The following is a 19,170-nucleotide window of genomic DNA, read 5'->3' as shown; positions in this document are numbered from 1 at the left end:
TTCTGCCACTCACAGAGATTGCGTCAATCTAATTATGCAGTTCACCAGTTTATCGATTGACTGGCCAAACTGAAATTCAGTACGGCGGAATGGCAATGCAAACTGCCTAGGGCGCCTCAGTCACTCCTTCCTTCCCTTTCTGCCATTTCTATATACATTCTTCAGATATTTAAACTGAAATTTATGTATCTGTAGGTTCCTTTGAGACTTCCCCCCCCTTTTTGGTAGAAAGTGATGAATGAATGCAATCAGTAGCACCCTTACTACTCGTAATAATTTGCAGTGCAATTTTGCAGATCCTAAACGTGTGCTTTATTTAGTTAATTAATTCATTTAACAATATTTTGCATATCGCACAACTGTAAAGAAATCCTCCAAGCGGTTTACAAAGGTGTCAACACACAGAAAGGTGGGTGGGGAAGAAAAAGGTGAAACCTGACCCTTTCTGCTGCGTTACCTTGCTGTGTTTAAGATGCCAGCAATTGCTGCGTATTTAGAGTTTGGGGATTTGCCGTTGCTTTTCATTTCAAAATTTGTGCAGCCTTACAGGCATCGTTATACCCCAGAGGACCACCTTCTCTCCATCAACAGGCTGCCTCCGAAGGATGTCTCTCTGCTGAAGGAAGGCCATTGGTCCATCTTGCTCGGTATTGTTTATACTGACTGGAAGAAGCTCTCCAGTGTTTCAGGCAGGGGACATTCCTAGCCCTCCTACAAGATGCCCAGGATTGAACATGGAACCTTCTCCAGGTGAGGCAGATGCTCTACCACTGAGCTACAGCCCTTTCCTCAAATATTCAGTGGGGCTCCTTCCCTCATCTCCTGACTGAAGCCTTTGCTGGATCAAAGAGCCTTCTGTCAGCAAGGGATACTGACGTGAGATGGAATCAAACAACACCACCTTTAGCTTGCTAACTCTAGAACCACCCATCCTGCAGGAACAATCCCGATGTTGGCCTTCTTCCCCTCAATGGATTCTTGCAGCAGTTGGAAGGATAACCAAGACTGCAACTGGACTCAGGCATGCCCCAGTGGTGGTAGGGAACAGAACTCAGCTGGATCCTGCTAATTAATCAGAGATGCATTTTCAGTTGACTCTCAAGCCAGTAATTGGATAATTGGACCAATTAATTGATTAATGCTTTCGGCTCTACTACTAAGCCACTGGAGCAAACCCTAAATTTACATGGCAATTGCAGAACATATGTAATGTTTGCAAAACATGCTGGGCAGGGAGAGGCTGGAGCTGCAGAGTTACAACTCAGGTAACCTTTCTCCCAGTCAGTTGACCCCAATGACAGATTGCACTGCTAATTAAATCTAACACATAGCCTGCCTAGAGAGCTCATTTCTGAATTGCCAGCTGAAACTTTTCACAATAGTTTTCTGTTTGAAATCTGACTTCAAGCCTTTTTGCAGCTATTAACTGAGCCATAAGTCTGGAAAACTGGCTATTTGCTCCATTCCACTGCTTGAGCTGACATCTGGAAGCCAATAGACCACAGTTTAAAAAAAAAAAAATACAAATTATTGCATATTCAGTGTCAGGGACTGGCTCAGGGGTCCCCAACTAAGGCCCAGGGGCCAGATGCGGCCCAATCGCCTTCTAAATGCGGCCTGCGGACAGTCCGGGAATCAGTGTGTTTTTATATGAATAGAATGTGTCCCTTTATTTAAAATGCATCTCTGAGTTATTTGTGGGGCATAGGAATTGGTTCATATTTTTTTTTCAAAATATAGTCCTGCCCCCCACAAGGTCTGAGGGGCAGTGGACCGGCCCCCTGCTGAAAAAGTTTGCTGACCCCTGGACTGGCTGGACACTGAGGAGTGAGCACTAGGAAAAGGGAAGTTGGAAGAAAGGATCTGGGAGAGCCTAGAAAAGCCGGGAGATGAGAGACAAAGACAGGAGAGAATGTAGGATTGGAGAGTGAAGAACAAGTGCAGGAGGAATTTGTTTTAATTTGCTGAACAGCTTCCACGGATGTAGTATTGCAGTTTATTGCTTTTGTAACAGAGATATTTAAATTGTTACGTTGTGGTGTGATTTCATCATTATGCTTTTTATACGGAAAGGTGTGTTATAAATGTCTTAAACATGCAAAATAATGACCAAAGCAAAACAACAGCAGCAAAGGCAACTTACCAATAGCCATCATATAATCCCACCGGTCTATCAGGCACATGCTGAAGATCAGATGATCCGAGGTTTGTCCTTGGCCAATGAGAGAAATGTTTCGCTCCAGGTTTTGGCAGACTGCAGCAGTCCAGCCTATTAAGAACCAAAGCACCACCAGGAATATCACAGCCAGCATCTTCATCACGCGCCCGCCTGTCATATATGGCATTCGCTGAACAGTCCGTGACAGGAACACTTTCAAAACCCTGCACAGTCAAATAGACAACAGCATCACAATACAGTTGCCGGTTCAAATTCAAGGTGCTTCCAGTAATTTTCAAGGCACTTGACAACTTGGGTCCAGAACAGCTTCAGGATCACCCAGTCCCTTATACCCCTGCCCGATCACTGAGATCTTCATGTGCCGTACCATCAAGCTATGTTGGACTCCGGAGCTTTGATGAACTCATTGCTCATCACCCTGACAAGGTCAATAGTTCGGGACAATGGGAGCTGTGATCTATTAATCTCTGGAGGGCCACAGATTAGCCACTCCTGCTAGACAGCTTCCTTTTAAAAAAATCTTATTATTATTTTTACAAATATCGCAATAATAATAATAATAATATTATAATATTTTTTTATTTATACCCCACCCATCTGGCTGCGGTGCCCCAGCCACTCTGGGTGGCCTCCAACACATATAAAAACATAACATCAAACATCAAACATTAATAGTAACAACCTGATCCCAATATTTAAAAAGTCACAATAACTTTAAAATAAATGATATGCATCAAATGAAGCAATATTCAACAATCCATTAAAATCTAATAGTAATCAGTAAAATCAAACACCAGCAAACAATAATTAAACAGTTTACACTTATCAATTACAATAAAGAATTACTATTTTATAATCAGTAAATATAACAGCAAATCACAACACATAAAATACCACAAAACATACAAAACCATGTAAAAGGATCAAGTTGAGAAACAAGGACATACAGCTTATAAAATGATTTTTTTAAAAATTGCCCTGAACTCCTCTCTTCCCAGCTGCTTCTGCTGGCAAGGAGCAATGCGCACCAAGGCAAGCACAATGAAACCAAGGCAGCCAAAGAAATGTATTTCAAGCCACCATTCTAGTGAACTGGCTCTTTAAATCAGGCATAGGCAAACTCAGCCCTCCAGATGTTTTGGGAATACTGTACAATTCCCATCATCCCTGACCACTGGTCCTGTTAGCTAGGGATGATGGAAGTTGTAGTCCCAAAACACCTGGAGGGCCGAGTTTGCCTATGCCTGCTTTAAATTAAAGAGCCTTCCCCGCTTTTCGGTACTTGGAGGGCTAGGGCTGGTTCTACCATTAGGCAGGGTGAGGTGAACGCTTCAGGCAGCAGATTGTGAGGGTCAGGGAGAGAACAGAACTCTGTGTGCCTGCTGTATACTCCCTAAGCTAGCCTGCTGCCCTCAAGTGTAGTGGAAGACACTGTCTATTTGCCAGTGATGAATAGTCAGCGACCTTTTTTTGGACATGGGTTCGGGGTGTGTGGGTGTGTGAACCATTTTGTCTGTTGCCTTGGGCAGCAAAATTTCTTGTATCTGCCCTGCCAACAGCACATAAATGTGTGTTTGGGGAAGAGCAGAGCACTGCATGATTGGTGAAAGCCCCAGGAGCTAGTGTGGTGTAGTGGTTAAGAGCAGTAGACTCGTAATATGGTGAACCGGGTTAGCGTCTCTGCTCCTCCACATGCAGCTGATGGGTGACCTTGGGCTAGTCACACTTCTTTGAAGTCTCTCAGCCCCACTCACCTCCCAGAGTGTTTGTTGGGGGGAGGAAGGGAAAGGAGATTGTTAGCCGCTTTGAGACTCCTTCGGGTAGTGATAAAGTGGGATATCAAATCCAAACTCTTCTTCTTCTTCTTACCCCACCATAGCATTGAATTATTGCTGCTGCATATCAGCTACATGCACCAGAGAAAACAAACATACCATAAAACCCAAGGGCATCTTTAGAGAATTCTGTTGTCTATAAAGTGCACAGTATGTAAGGAAGGATCAAATAAATATCAGTTACACCAATTATTTTTAGAACATTTGGGTGTCCTGTTTCTTACCCACATCATCAACAAAAGAGCCTGGGAGAATTGAGATAAAAATCTAGCAAACCGCTGAGCCGGAAGAAAAGTCACACCTACTATTTACAAGAAAGTAAATATTATTCACTCCCACAAATTCCCCCCCTCCCCTGATGCAATACATTCTGCATTTTGGATCTTTCTTCTGGCTTTTGGATGTTGTCATCATCGCTACCCCCTTATATAACTCTGACCTCACTGCTTACTTGTCTCTATGGTGGGCAGGAGGTGAGCCCCACCCCACCCTATCTGGGAATCTAGGCAGGGCTGGGTCTGACTGGTACCTGGATAAGCAGACAGCGGTGAAGTCTGAGTGCTGCACACAAGGCTTGACACCTTTCCCTCCCTCCCAGTCAGGTGCTAGGGCAGGAAAAGGAAACTGCCAGGAGAGTAAGAGTTTGAATGGCTCTTAGCCCCAATGGCTGTCATAACTATAACTTTAAGAAGTGGTACCAGAGCTTGCTTTCCCCCTCCTCTCTCCCCATCTTTTTTCCTTTGTGTGCCACATTTTTTAGATTCTCACTTTTTTCAGTCTTATCTTCAGCTCTCCACATTCCCACATCAGTTTGCAATTTTTTATTTATTTAAAAAAGTCATAATGAAAATTCATCAGCATTTCAGTGCAATTTTCTCCAAGTATACACTTTTTTTGTATGCAATCTTGCCCAGCAGGAACAATTTTGCAAAGGAATCCTCCCTAACACACTTTTTTTCTGTGTTATTTACTTACACACACACACACACACACACACACACATGCACACTTTAAGATATGTGGTTTTTTTCACACATTACTTGGCTAGAGAACTTCATTGCAAAATTCGAAGAAGTTCAAAGGATGGTTGTATTTTGGTTCGCATCTTGTTTTGGAAAGTGCGGATTGGGTACATTCACCTTTACATGGGAAATAAGCCAAATTTCTCCCCCATTCCTAGAAAGGGCTGTGGCAGCTTGGCAGTGCATTCCCTTCTCCTCCCTGTTATTTGTCTCCCTTCCCAGTGGGGCTTGTTCGCGTGCTGCTTAGCTGTGCTTGGCAGTCTGAAGGAGGAGAGACAGAAAGATGGCTCAGGAAAGAGGGGAACAGATTGGCCAGGGCAGTGTTTTCCCTTCTCCTCCTCCTCCTTTTCTGCTGTTACTTGGCTTCCTAACAGGCTGTGCTCACACACTGCTCTGACTGGGGGCCTTGGCTTGCAGTCAGAGAGAAAATGATGAACTGCACCAGCCTGAACTTTGGGCGAGTCAAGGAAAGAGCAGAGGAGTTGAAAATTACACAGCCCAAATCAATCTGCTCCCTTGCCCAGCTAGGCCCAAATATCTCCAGTGCCAACGGCAAGATTTTATTTTATTTTATTATTTTTATTTATATGTGTTTGTTGTTGTTGGCATCTGTCTGCCTTGAGGGAGTTCACTTCCGGGGAATGAAGTCAAACCGCTGTGTTAGCAGCACCAAAGTGACCTCTCTGGGTTGCAAGCCTGGGCAGTGTGTATGGAGGTCCTTGGGTCCAAAGGAAAGCAATATGCTTGGTACCAGCAGGACTGCAGGAGCTGCTGGAAGAAGGCGTACAAGGACTCCACTCTGGATTTGTGTAGGGTTTACTCCTTTGCCTTTTCTTATCCCAGTGGAAGTATAGGATCAGAGTTTTCCTTCTCCTAGATGGGCTACTTTTCCCAGGTTGATGAGCCTCACTTCCCTCTATAGCATGTGCAGAACGCCTTCCTGACCATTGGATCCACTCTTGGTCTCGTCCGCTCAATCCGCTGGAGCCTGTATTCGCATGCAGGGGAAGTCCCCAACTCAACAAGGGTTTGAGACCCATCGGCTACCCCCACCTGGTTGAGCTGGCCAGTTGAAGCTGTTCCCCAGGGGCGTGGCCACTGTTGCATGCTGACATCTCCTGGGAGCCACAGGTGAGAGCTGAATGCAGAGTGGGGACCAAAGGTAGACAAACTAAACCAGAAGGAGCACGATGTGCCCCCTGCTAGAGGTACTGCCCCTCCCCACCCCACCTTTTCCTCCAAGAAGCTCAAGGTGTCGTATCTGGTCCCTACCCTGCCTTATTTAATTACCACAACAACCTTGTGGGGTAGGTTAGGCTCAGAGGCAGTGATTGGCCCAAGTATTTCTAAACTGCTTAAACTTTTTTTTTTTTAAATCTCTTAGCAGTATCGATACAAAAAAACACAACATAAAATAGTACAATAAAACAGAAACAAAAGAACAGTGAAATAGTATTATAAAAACAGAAAACAGAATTACAAAGAAAGAAACCCAGCAATAACGAGGTTCCAGCTTATGGGTCAGGGCAAAAATATGTGTCTTTGCAATACGGCTGAAGCTACTGGTGGATGATGCATTGCAGGTGGCAGGATAAGAACCTAAGAAGGTGGCTAAACTTGTGGCCCTACAATGCCCACCAGCTCCAGCCAGAATGACCAATGCTCAGAGATGACAAGGGTTGTAGCTCAGCAACATCTGGATGAAATTGGTTAGTCCCCACTGCTTTAGGTGTTTTCTGCTTTTCTACCACCTGATTGTGAACCTGTCTGCCTGTCCGCCCAGGGTTTTTTTTAAGAGAGCCGGATAGACTTGCTAAGTGTCATTTGCTTTCCATAGCTCCAAGTGTGCTCCAAGCCCAGCTCACGCTGATTTGCAACCCGTCTATATAGCAGATGGGGCTGATGGGAGAGCCAGCACATTTATATTCTTTGCCAGATTAGGTAACGTCCCTTGCTTTGTATAAATGTGCTGGACAGGAAGCCAAAGCTCTCATGCATAGGTGCCCTGAGGGATCTAGAGAACAACTCTTTCTTGGCTAGGAAAAACAAAGTCTCAGGAACCAAAGTGACAATGAAATGATGCCAAAAAGAATGATTATTCGAAGTTGAACAACTATGCATGTAAGCAAATGTGGGTATATGTGCATCAAATGCAAAACTACAAATTAAAGTTATAAACTCTCCAAGCTATAGCAGCTATACAAAAAAACAAAGAAGTCCTCCAGACAATACAAATAATAACTGATGATATATCCAGGATTAGATCTAGCTTCATGCTTCACCAGAATCAAATTGAAGAGTTATTCGGGGGAGGGGGCAGCCATTAATCCCTGCCACCCATCAATTATTCAACATTTACTATCTGAATTGTTTGCAAAACAACATTATAAGGCTTATTAGGTGGATACGGAGGTGCTGCTGTTGCTAAGGGCACTTGGCATCTTCCCTGCTGAGGAGATTCATTCACTCTCTTCCAACAGGAGCATCTTACAGCAATAAACGTAGGTCCAGGAACACAGCAAATGATGCATTGTGCCTTTAACAGCTGTGTGTCTGGCACAAATTAAACAGGGTAAGCCTTTTCTAGTATGGAAATACTATCATGGGGAAAGCTTCACCTGTGGACATTCTGTCTGTCTTATTACTTGTGTGTGGCTCCTTATTTGCTTTTGGGCCCCATACTTTAGCACAGCTGTTTGTAACATTAAGAATGCTGATTTGTTTTATTTTTATATTTGCTGAGGACAAACTTCTTAACAAACTAAAAGCTTCACTTGAAGGAACTTGAACTTAACTAGTTCATTCTGTAAAATAAAATACTAAAATTAGTTCTGTTTTGGACAGGATAAACTAGAACTGAAACAAGTTGCTTTTTGAAAATGAGCTTGCCAGGCACTGCCTGTGGCCCCCATTAAGTTGTCTAATGAGCAATGTGGCCCTTGGGATGATGAGGGGCTGTGACAACTCCAGGGCTGAACTCAGCAGGGCCTTCAAAACAATCACACACAAAGTTCACCTGGACAGGAGCTTGTGCAGGTCACATCTTGTGGGATGCCTTTGAAGTGTACATCCAAATATTAATACACCCTACATGGGTCACTGTCTTTGTCACAGCATTCTTCTTAAACAATTATAAAATCCTTCATATTGTATTGGGGCAAGCTAATTATTTGCTTCTAAAAAGCACTGAGAGATCATTATCTCACCCATCAGCCATTTGCCTACTTTTTCCTTTATCAAAGTTTTCCAGAACAAGGAGTACAAAAGATTTCAAGGTCAATATTTATCAGGAAGCTTACAAATGAAAAAAGATCTGAGTCATGCTCTCTAGTAATCCTCTCCTGCACAATGCATTCAAAACCTCCTTTATAACCACCGGGTCCAAATTGGAGTCAACAGTTTCAGCTGAATTTGCACCTCTTATAGCAAAACTTTGTGGAACCAAGCAACCTGCCAGTTCTGACTAGGCTTGAAAGAACAAAGCTATTAGATGTGGCACTGTTCAAAATTCAGGCAGTGCTTGCTCCCTAGATAACTTATTTTGCTGTTTGAAAACCAACAGGAGTTTCACGACATGCATTTCTTCACATGCAGGAAATATGTTTTTATAGTGGCTCTCTTTTCAAAAACAAAAACACAGATATGTTAAAAAAAAATGTATCAGAGCCAAAAAATAAAATTCACCTTCTTAGCTGTGCATGTTTAGTCAGTAGTATAGCTGCGCATAGCGAAGGCTCCTAATAATCTCCAAGACTAATAAACGATTTAGAAAAAGGGATCGTCAACCTTTTTGAACGAAGTGGGCACATCTTGAATTTTGAGGAAATGTTGTGGGCACCTGTCACAAATGGCTGCTGGGGGGGGGGTACCATGCATGCAACACAAAATAAAATTTAAAAATATTTCCTATTCTTTTTCTTATTGCCTGTCAATTCATTCACCTTTTCTGCTATGATATGGAAGGGTTTTCTCTAGTAAATGAAAGCCATTGCTTCAAGAAAGTTCCCCACCCCTAGCCACTTGTTCCTCTCTGGTTTATTAGGCACTTTGAGAAGTCATGCTGGAAGAATACTAACAGTGCCATTTAATATGACACTATGCAATACTTCTACTAGGTTTTCCAAGTAAATAAATTAGATTACAGCCACTTATTACTAAAGTCAAGCTTTTCACCACAGAAAGACCAATGGGCTTTCATAAGCCTGGTGAAAAGTTGATCCTGAATATAACAACAACAAAGCTAACTTCTATGCATGTGCCGTTGAATGAAAAGTCTTGTGAGACATTTTGGAACACTGCAATCCTGCGGTACATTTACACAGAAGCGTGTCCAAGTATGTTCAGTGGGACTTACTGCTGAGAAGGATTGACAGCTAAAGGACTATTCCTATGGAATGGAGATGGAAATGACCCATCTCTTTCAAAAAGGCAAAAAAACAAAGGTAAATTGATAGGAAAATAATGTGCACTCACTGCCAACCTCTGAAAAGCTATGGCAGAAGGAAAGATTCCTTCTGCTCTGATTAAGCTCACTTTGGCAAGAGGCTCTGCAAGCAAAAAGGTACACAGCTGTGGAGTGCTCCTGCGTGAGACCAGACTTTACCTCTGCATATATTATGCATGGTATTGATTATTGTCACTTAAACAGATCAATTAACTTCAAGCTCTGGTGGAGAGGAGTTCCTTTAATTATACTCTGTGCTTCAGAGTATCCTTTTTCTAGTGGAAAAGGGAGATTTACAATTTCCCGAATACTACCCTCGTTCACCTTTTTTATTCCAAAGGGAGGGGCTTCATTTCAAAGGGTTTCTGGACTTAAGCAGGAATAATCAGATTTACAAATATAGGATTTTTTTTGGGGGGGGGGTGGGCATCTGGCTTGACAGCAGTACAAGCAGAAAGGATCTAGGGGTCTTGGTTGACCGCAAGCTTTAATAGAAGTCAACAGTGTGATGCAGTAGCAAAGAAAGCTAATGCTTTTCTAGGCTGTCAAAAGAAGTACAATGTCCTGATCTAGAGAAGTCATAGTTACACTTTATTCTTCCTTGGTTAGACCCCACCTGGAGTACTGTGTTCGGTTCAGGGTACCACAGTTTAAGAAGGATGCTGATAAGCTGGAACATGTGCAGAGGACACCCAAGATGACAAAGTGTCTGGAAACCAAGCCGTATGAGGATCGGTTGAGGAAACTGGGTATGTTTAGCCTGGAGAAGAGGAGACTGAGAGGTAACATGATAGCTGTCACATGGAACACGGAGCAAACTTGTTCTCCGCTGCTTCCGAGGGCTAAGACCCAAACCAATGAATTCAAATTACAAGAAAGGAGATTCTGACTAAACATCAGGAAGAACTTTCTTTCCATGCACTTCCTTATCTTCACTTATCTAGCTGTGCAATCCTACACATATCTACTCAGAAGTAACTCCCTAGCATTTACATATAAGTTTGTGGGTTATAGGACTGCAGCCTTAGGAGCCAAGCCCATCAAAGAGATAACAAAAATACAACTCACCTGTGTGTTCTTATGATCTGTAAATCAACAGACTAGAAGTTATTGGCGGGGCACATGTCTTGTATCAATGAAGCCCCCAGGTTGTTGTTTACCTGAGAAAATCCAGGTAAAAAAGTAGCAGGGTTGGGGGAAATCTCTCTTGAGAGATTGGACAGCTGCTGCCACTTCCAGTCAGAATCAACAACCCTGAGCTAAATGGACCAGTGTTCTGAATGCCAAAGTAGATGTGAGTGGCCTTTGGCTGTTCGTCTTGAGTTTCGCATCCATTCTGGAACAATACCATGATGTGGGTGGAGACAAGCATTTAATCCTTTGACTCCACCATGATCTTGATCTGGACACACAAACACACACAGGGCAGGCGGGTGCTGCTGTTTGCCCCGAAGGGATCATTGCCATTAGCACTAATAGCAAACAGCGGCTGTGGTGGATCCTGGGACAAAAAGGTGGTACAGGGGGCCCTCATGCAGATCAGGATTGCACCAGGGGAAAGGGGTTACGTTTCCTCTCCCTACATGCTATGGAATCAAGTTGCTCCCTTGCACAACCGCAATTTAACAATAGCAGCAACAAAAGAGGACGCACGCACGTGCACACACAACACACACACAAATCATGCAAAGTCTAATCAGGTCCTCAATGTCTGGCCCCAATCCAGCATTAAGCCACTTCATATGTCTGCCCAAAGCAGAGCTCCTTGTCATTTCCCAGGCTCCCACAAAAAGCCTCCAAGCCTTCAGCTGCTGCTTCTGTAGCATAACCAGTGACCTCAAGCTGTGCAGTGATACATCCCATTAACACTTCTGTAAACCGTTTAGTCTTGCTTTGAAGCCTGATGTAAGCCTGGAAGCTCTCTTTGCTTGGAATGCTACAAGTGATATAGCAGCAAAGATCATAGCGTGGCAAGTATAGGCATTACTACCAAAGTAAACATAATTTGTGTAGTTCTGTTTTCAAATGCACAAATGGAATGAGAGGGCAATAGTACAACTCCAAGCTGTGCACAAATAATCCACAGGGAAATGATGGGATTTTTTTTTTTTTTACACAGTGTGGTTTGGGCACAGGGTCAAGCTGCAGCTAAGGATGGATGAAGCTGCCAGTTTCAATGCCTCTTGGTTTATAATTTCTCCAGTCTTAAATTCAGTTCTCCCCATTCCCACATCAGTTTGCAATTAAAAGAAGTATTCCTGAAAATGTGGACTGAAAGAACATACTGAAATACTATCAAAATAAGACAGGGACACTGTTTGTGAGTTGCGCCTCTGTCCAGAAGTGTGGGGTATATCCTGTTTTGGATAGGATTATTCTCCCCACGAAGGAGCAAGAGCCCAGCCTGGAGACACTGTTGGAGACAACACTGCCATTGAAGGGACAAGCGCTCTCGGTGGCACAAGGTGCCTTCTGCTAGCTTCAGTCAGTAGCTCAAAGATGGTAGCACTTTCTGGACAGGGGTAGCCTGGCTTTGGCTGTCTAGTGTCTATGCTCTAGTAACCTGTAGTTTGGACTACTACAATGTGTTGTTGTAATAACATCAGAGGAGCCCTGCTGGGCAAGGACCGCCTCTTTCCATATGAACCTGAGATCATCTTCTGAGGCCCTTCTTTGTGTGCCTCCTCCATGAGAGGAGGGTGGCAACATGAGAATGGGCCCTTTCTGAAGCGGCTCTCTGTTTGTGGAATACTGAAGAAGTGTACATGCACACAAAAGCTCATACCAAGAACAAACTTAGTTGGTCTCTAAGGTGCTACTGGAAGGAATTTTTTATTTTATTTTGTTCTCCCAGGAATGTTTGCCTGGCATCTTCATTATACACTTTTAGGCGCCAGGCAAAAGCATTCCTCTTTAACCAGGCCTTTGGCTGACTGACATCCAATGCCCTTTTAAAATGGGGGGGGGGGGTTATTGGATTGGTTTTTCTTTTTCTTTTGATTGTGTATTTTGTGCTTTTATATTGCGCTTTTATCTTGTGAACCACCCTGAGCCCCGTGGGTATAGGGCGGTATACAAATTTAATAAATAAAATAAATCTGGCCAATGGCCCATCCAGTCCAGCATCATGTTCTCACAGTGGCCAACCAGATCCCTCTGCAAGAAAGACCTGAGTACAACAACATTTGCCCTACCTCTGATTCTCAGCCACTGGCTCTCAGGTGCATAATATAGCCTCTTACAGTGGAGGAAGATCACAGCCATCATGGCTGGTAGTCATTGACAGATATATCCTCCATGAATTTGTCCAATCTTCTTTTAAAGCCATCCAAATTGGTGGCCATCACTGCCTCCTACGGGAGGGAGCTCCACCATTTAAACTATACAGTACTTCCTTTGGTTCCATCCTGAATCATCCAACATTCCACTTCATAGTGTGTCCCCAAGTTCTAGTGCTATGGAAGAGGGAGAAAAACATTTATCTGCCCACTTTTCCACACCATTAATCATTCCACACACCTCTGTTGTGTCTCTTGTAACTTGCCTTTTTTTCTTTCGCTAAGATGAAATGCCCCATGTGGGCCTTCCTTTGAAGGTGGTTCAGAAATGACAGCTGGAGCAGGATGCAATGGATTGTTGCCAGCTAAGTTCTATGCACCGAAATCAATATCAATGGGTCTGCTCTGAGCAAGAACCAGCATTGGATACAACCAAAGGTCTAGACTGTTAACAGGTGCAAGAAGGTGTGAAATGATAACACTGGTTCTGGCCCAACTTCACTAGCTGCCAGTTGGCTTCCAGGCATAGTGCTGGTTTTGACCTTTTAAGCCTTATACGTCTCCGAACCTCTATACCTAAAAGACAGCCTTTCCCCATATGAAGCTGTCCAGACCCCGAAATCATCATCTAAAACCCTTCTCTGTGTGAGGTTGGGAGATCATTGCCTTTGCTGAGAGAACAAGAGAACATGGCCTTTTTGTGATAGTCCCATGTCTGTGGAATGCTCTTCCCCAGCAGGCCCACATTCAGCATGATTTTGGCCCCCAGGCAAAAGCAGCTTTGTTTCACCAGGCATTTGGACAGCACCAATAAGTGCATGTTTGCATTCCAATTATGTTTTTAATACATTCATGCATTCTTCTTACTGTACTTTTACTCGCCTTGTAAATCACTTGGCAGGGGGTTGTAGCAGGAAGCAATGCATACATTTAATAAACCTGAATCTAAGTACACCTACCAAAAATCCCTCTTCTACACAACTATTAAAGGCGCAGGAGTCCTGTCCTCTTTTGCATCTGGCTAACCTAACTGGAGGAAATTCCTCCAAAGATGCATTGAACATCTCATGTAGTTTGTCTTGACAGTAAGTAGAAAAACAGGTGTGAATGAGATTTATGGTGCCACAGCATCTAGGCCAGTTTTCATTGAGTTCAAACAATAAAGCTCTTGCTTTGAAAAACCAAGTCCCAATTACTCTTTAAAAAATAATAATACTTTCTTGCAAGCTCTTGTGAATACTTCACTTTGAGGGGAGGAAGGCAGGGCAGGATTAATAAGAATTAATTGTGTCCTCAGGTGCCATGAGCTCATCACCCTGCAGGACACCACTATCCAAAAGACCACTCATGACAACATTATATGGTTTGAATTAGGCCACAACTGTATTGATTACAGATGTGAGGGGTTTGGTGTAGGCACCAATATCAACCAACTCGTATGCTTGTTGATTGACTAAGGGGTCGAAGAGGCCCTATGACATACATCAAGAAGGCACCAGTTCTTCAGGATCGTCAGCTTAAGGAGTGCTATGCCCTTAGCCCCCTTTTGGTGTCCAGTCAGAAGCACCACAACCAGGATCCCTTTGACAGGAAACCCCATTCCGTTAGAGCAGGGATCAGCAACCTTTTTCAGCAGGGGGCCAGTCCACCGTCCCTCAGACCATGTGGTGGGCTGGACTATATTTTTGGGGGGGAAATGAACAAATTCCTATGACCCCCAAATAACCCAGAGATGCATTTTAAATAAAAGGACACATTCTACTCATGTAAAAACATGCTGATTCCCGGACCATCCATGGGCTGGATTGAGAGGGTGATTGGGCCACATCCGGCCCCCCAGCCTTAGGTTGCCTACCCCTGCCTTAGAGAGGTAAGGAAAGGCTTACAACCTCTTCGCCGATCATGACTAAGGTTTGACCCAATGCCTTCTCTGCCATAGTTGTGATGACTGCTCTGAGGTAGGTGAACCTCCCCACCCCCAGCAGGTTGGCCAATAGATCTGGTGGGGGAAATTCATCCTTGGCCCCAAATATGGTGACAGACTTCGATTCTATAGCAAGGTCAAATGCCATCCTACCCACAGAAGTGAGTCAGTACATGCCCAATTATAGGTGGGTGGGAGATCCAAAAGGGGACTGTGGTGCCCTGTGTGAGATAGGCCCACTTTTACCCCCAGGGAGCAGGGTCTGAGTGAAATCCTCACAGGGACCCAGTCAGGCCTGTCCCCCAGAGTAAGCCTGCCACCGAGCCCACCTGCTATTGGTCAATCTGGCAGTCAGGCTCAATTCAAACTTTTCCAGCTGTGGGGAGAGGGCTGTTACATTTCCCTGCAGCTGGAAGATTCAAAACCAAGGCTACCATGGCAGCGGGCTGGCCCCGTTCCACAACACAGAAAGGTAAGCGGTATTCCAAAAGCCCGTAGAAGAGGCCAGCTTTTGTGAAACATTCAAATGAGATCGACATGGTTATGCTCAAATGGCACCTGGCAATGTCATTCTTGATAGCATCATCATCATTATTATTTTTGCCTTATTAGGCAACCATTTCTAGATAAAGCTTTAATCACCGATCACATCTTACCAGGGAATTTATTGACAGCAGCCAGGTGGATTAATGCAAAGTTGACTCCCAGTGGATTAGGCACTGTTACTGCTCCTGAAATTTCTACATCACTGCACAACTTACATTATTAAAGTATTTCCACCAAGGGCAACTTTCCCAATAGTTTCACCCAGTGTATAATTAAATATCTCCCATAAACACACATTCTTGTGGAGCAATTCAGTTCCTGCCCAAGATGGATCAAACCCGGCCCTCCAGGTGTTTTGGGACTACAACTCCCATCATCCCTGACCACTGGTCCTGTTAGCTAGGGATGATGGGAGTTGTAGTCCCAAAACATCTGGAGGGCCGAGTTTGCCTATGCCTGGATCAAAGGATCCACAGTTACATCAAAAGCACTGCCGCTTGCAGCAGCCAGGTGAGTGGGGGGGGCATTATTTTTTGCACAGTTCTTTCTCCTGCACCATTCCAGGGCAGTACAAGTGAGAAACCCAAGGATTAGACCCCCACTCAGGAGATCTGAAGGGCTTTGGAACCTGTGGATACGAAACCTCCAGCATCCCCACCCCATCCCAAAATGCCCCCTAAATGCTTTAGGAGTTTCTGCTGGTTGGAAAACCGGGGATAGCAAGCTGGAGTTTCTGTTAGGGCAGAGCCCACCGCAGCCGCAGCACTCCCCTCCACTGGTAAGATTGCGCTATTGGTTTCTAGACTACTGGAAAAAATAAGCATAGGCTTCCAAAGGCAGATGAAAATGTTGAAGAAGTCTGTTTTCCATATCCAAAAATATATATAAAATAAAATCACAGATAATCACTGCAATCTTCTCTGTACACGTGTGTGCACACACATGCAAAACAAAATTATGCAGAAATTACACTCCACCCAGAAACAAACATATGTAGTACCTGTGGAGCTTGAGTGCAGCAGTTCCGTAAACAGTAGTAAATCCCAAAAGGCGAACCCATCTTAGGAGAACACAGCGAAATGTGCTTGGTTCAAAGTACAAAATGATAACCTATAAAACAAAACAAAAGACATACAGAAGATATGTAGCAACTTCAGGTGAATGATGGAAGCTCTTCCTGGTTCATAAACAGAACGAGGGTTGGATGCTGGGAGCTGCACTTTTCCAGGGTTCCCAAGTGATTTCTGAGTTCGCTGCTACTTATCTTTCTGAGTTCGCTGCTTACTTATCTTTCGCAGCCTATATTGAAGGAGTGTAAAGAGCAGTCTAGCCCATTCAGTTGCAGCTGACTATATGGTAATATTTAATGAAGAAATAAAAGCCCACTATTTATAACATGAAATAAGCACCCATGCTGATGTGCAGATAATAGCAATAAACAAACTTGCTGCCAGAGTGGTTCAATTAAGTGGTATGTGCCTGCTTAACTAAAAATGAATGTTTTAATAAAGTGTCTTGAAGGGAAAGTTATAGCATAGCATCTCCCCTCCTTGATAATTTTTAATCATTGCTTTTTGGCTTTCAGGCTACGCATCACTTTCCTTTCATTTCCCCTATGGAGCAGGATGCTGAGCTGTTAGCGAATTTGCCTCTGAATGGAACAATAAAGAACAAAAGCTCTTAGTAAAAAGTGTCTTACTTAGGATTTTTGATTTGCTTAGGCAGGAAGCTCTCCAGCAAGGTGGCAAGGTGAAGGAAAAGTCAGGACTCCTGCACCTTTCAAAGCTGCAGAGATGAATTTCAGCACGTGCAGCTTGTCATGCAATTACGCCTGCCAAAATCCTCTGTTCTGTACAACTGCAGAAGGTTCAGGAGTCCTGTCCTCTTTTTCACCTGGTCACTCTACTTCGCCAGGAACACCCAAATCCAAGCTTTGGAGCTTCTCAGATTTGTGGTGTCTTCTCTGACTGCTTAACCACAACCAAGCATGACTCTCTTTCCTTTTGCTGGGGAAACCCTGCTGCAGCTATGTGTTAAGAGGCCCCACCAGGGATCTGTATAGACCCAGCTAACAACTCTGTTAGGTTACCAAAGTCTCAGTGGAGGCTGAATTCAGTAAGGAAAGGTTTGACAGACAATGCAAGGCAGAGCAATGCAAGACAGGCAAGGCAGAGGGAAAGCTTCTCTTTTTTTTTTGCAAACATCTTTTTATTTTCCATCAAAAAACAAAATACCAACAAAGTCATCATAAATGATTTACAATATTACACAAACTCTGCCGAGTTTTCGGACTTCCTTCCTTCCCAAGTTGTTGTTGGCATCCGTCTGTCTTGAAGGATAACAGAGCATGCCTCCAGGGGTGAACTCAAACCAATGAGCTAGCAGGACCAAAGTGACCTCCTCGGGGCGCGAGTCGGAGCAGTGTGTATGGAGGCCCTGGGCTGCCCAGATGACAAGACCCCTCTCTTGGCCTCGCTGATGTCACCCAGAGGAAAGCAGAGCAATGCGTTTGGCACCAGCTTAGCTGCAGGAGTTGCCAGAAGGAGGCATACAAGGCCATCCAACCATTTTAGGGTCTCCTCTCCAGATTTGTGTAGGGTTTACTCCTTAAACAAGCCAATAACCTGGGGTGAAAGAACGAACCAACCCAGAACTCAGCTTGAGTATGTGCATTGTATACAGCTCCCATCATCCCTGACCATTGCCCATGCTGGCTAGGAAAGACGGGACTTGGAGTACAGCAACACCTGGAGAACCACAGGTTCCCCCACATCTGATGTGCAATCACCACCTCATACTCAGGAGGTGTATTTTTCTAACATAGGAATTTCTCTTATTTATTTATTTTAAACTGGTGTCCATATTTTGATGGGCTAGCTCAGGCTTCCTCAAGCTCAGCCCTCCAGGTGTTTTTGGCCTACAACTCCCATGATCCCTAGCTAGCAGGACAGTGGTCATGGATGATGGGAATTGTAGTCTCAAAACATCTGGAGGGCCAGGTTTGAGGAAGCCTGGGCTAGCTATATTGGTCCTGACCAATAGATCACTCTAGCAGTATCTGTTTTATGGGCCAAAGTAGATTATACATTACAAGTATGGTTGTACTGTGTAAAAGTAAGAGTTACAGATGTAGGTAAAGGTAAAGGTAAAGGTAAAGGGACCCCTGACTGTTAGGTCCAGTCACGGATAATTCTGGGGTTGCGGCGCTCATCTCGCTTTACTGGCCGAAGGAGCTGGCGTACAGCTTCTGGGTCATGTGGCCAGCATGACTAAGCCGCTTCTGGCGAACCAGAGCAGCACATGGAAACGCCGTTTACCTTCCCGCCGGAGCGGTACCTATTTATCTACTTGCACTTTGTGCTTTCAAACTGCTAGGTTGGCAGGAAAAGATGTAGAGCAAGGTTTATTTATTTTTTAGTGTGTCAGACTAGGACCTGGGAGAGCAGGATTCAAATCCCCACTCAGCCATATAGCCTCCTGGGTGACTTTTGGGCAGACACTGCCTCTCTCAGCCCGACCCACCACACAGGGATAAAATGGGGCAAGGGAGAATTGTGAATGCCACACCTTGAGCTCTTTGAAGAAAGGGTGGGATATAAATGTAAGCAGAATTTGTTTTCTAGGGGGTTTTATTGCGGGGGGATTGGAAAGTTGTCTATACAAGTGGATATAACAAGTACCGTATTTTCCGGTGTATAAGACGACTGGGCGTATAAGACGACCCCCAACTTTTCCAGTTAAAATATAGAGTTTGAGATATACTCAGCCACAGATTCTCCACCCGGCATATAAGATGACCCCCGACTTTTGAGAAGATTTTCCTAGATTAAAAAGTAGTCTTATACGCCAGAATATACAGTACAGTGGTGCCCCGCTAGACGAATGCCTCGCTAGACGAAAAACTCGCTAGACGAATGGCATTCGTCTAGCGGAAGCTGCTTC

The 19,170-nt window shown here is 44.2% G+C and overlaps 1 protein-coding gene across 1 annotated transcript in view; it reads right to left on the bottom strand.

Moving 5' to 3' along the window:
- Window positions 1-19,170, bottom strand: part of GPR158 (G protein-coupled receptor 158) — a 120,655-nt gene that overhangs the window by 17,421 nt on the left and 84,064 nt on the right. Inside the window, exons 6-7 of the mRNA XM_033165595.1 lie at window positions 16,229-16,338; window positions 2,144-2,382 (exon numbers count right to left, since the gene is read on the bottom strand). Coding sequence (XP_033021486.1) covers window positions 2,144-2,382; window positions 16,229-16,338 — 349 coding nt within the window. The remainder of the gene's footprint in view (window positions 1-2,143; window positions 2,383-16,228; window positions 16,339-19,170) is intronic.

This window comes from Lacerta agilis, chromosome 12 (assembly GCF_009819535.1).
Source record: "Lacerta agilis isolate rLacAgi1 chromosome 12, rLacAgi1.pri, whole genome shotgun sequence".
Lineage (NCBI taxonomy): Eukaryota > Metazoa > Chordata > Lepidosauria > Squamata > Lacertidae > Lacerta > Lacerta agilis.
The sequence above is the reverse complement of the archived record's forward strand: the minus strand, read 5'-3'. Positions and strand labels throughout refer to the sequence as shown.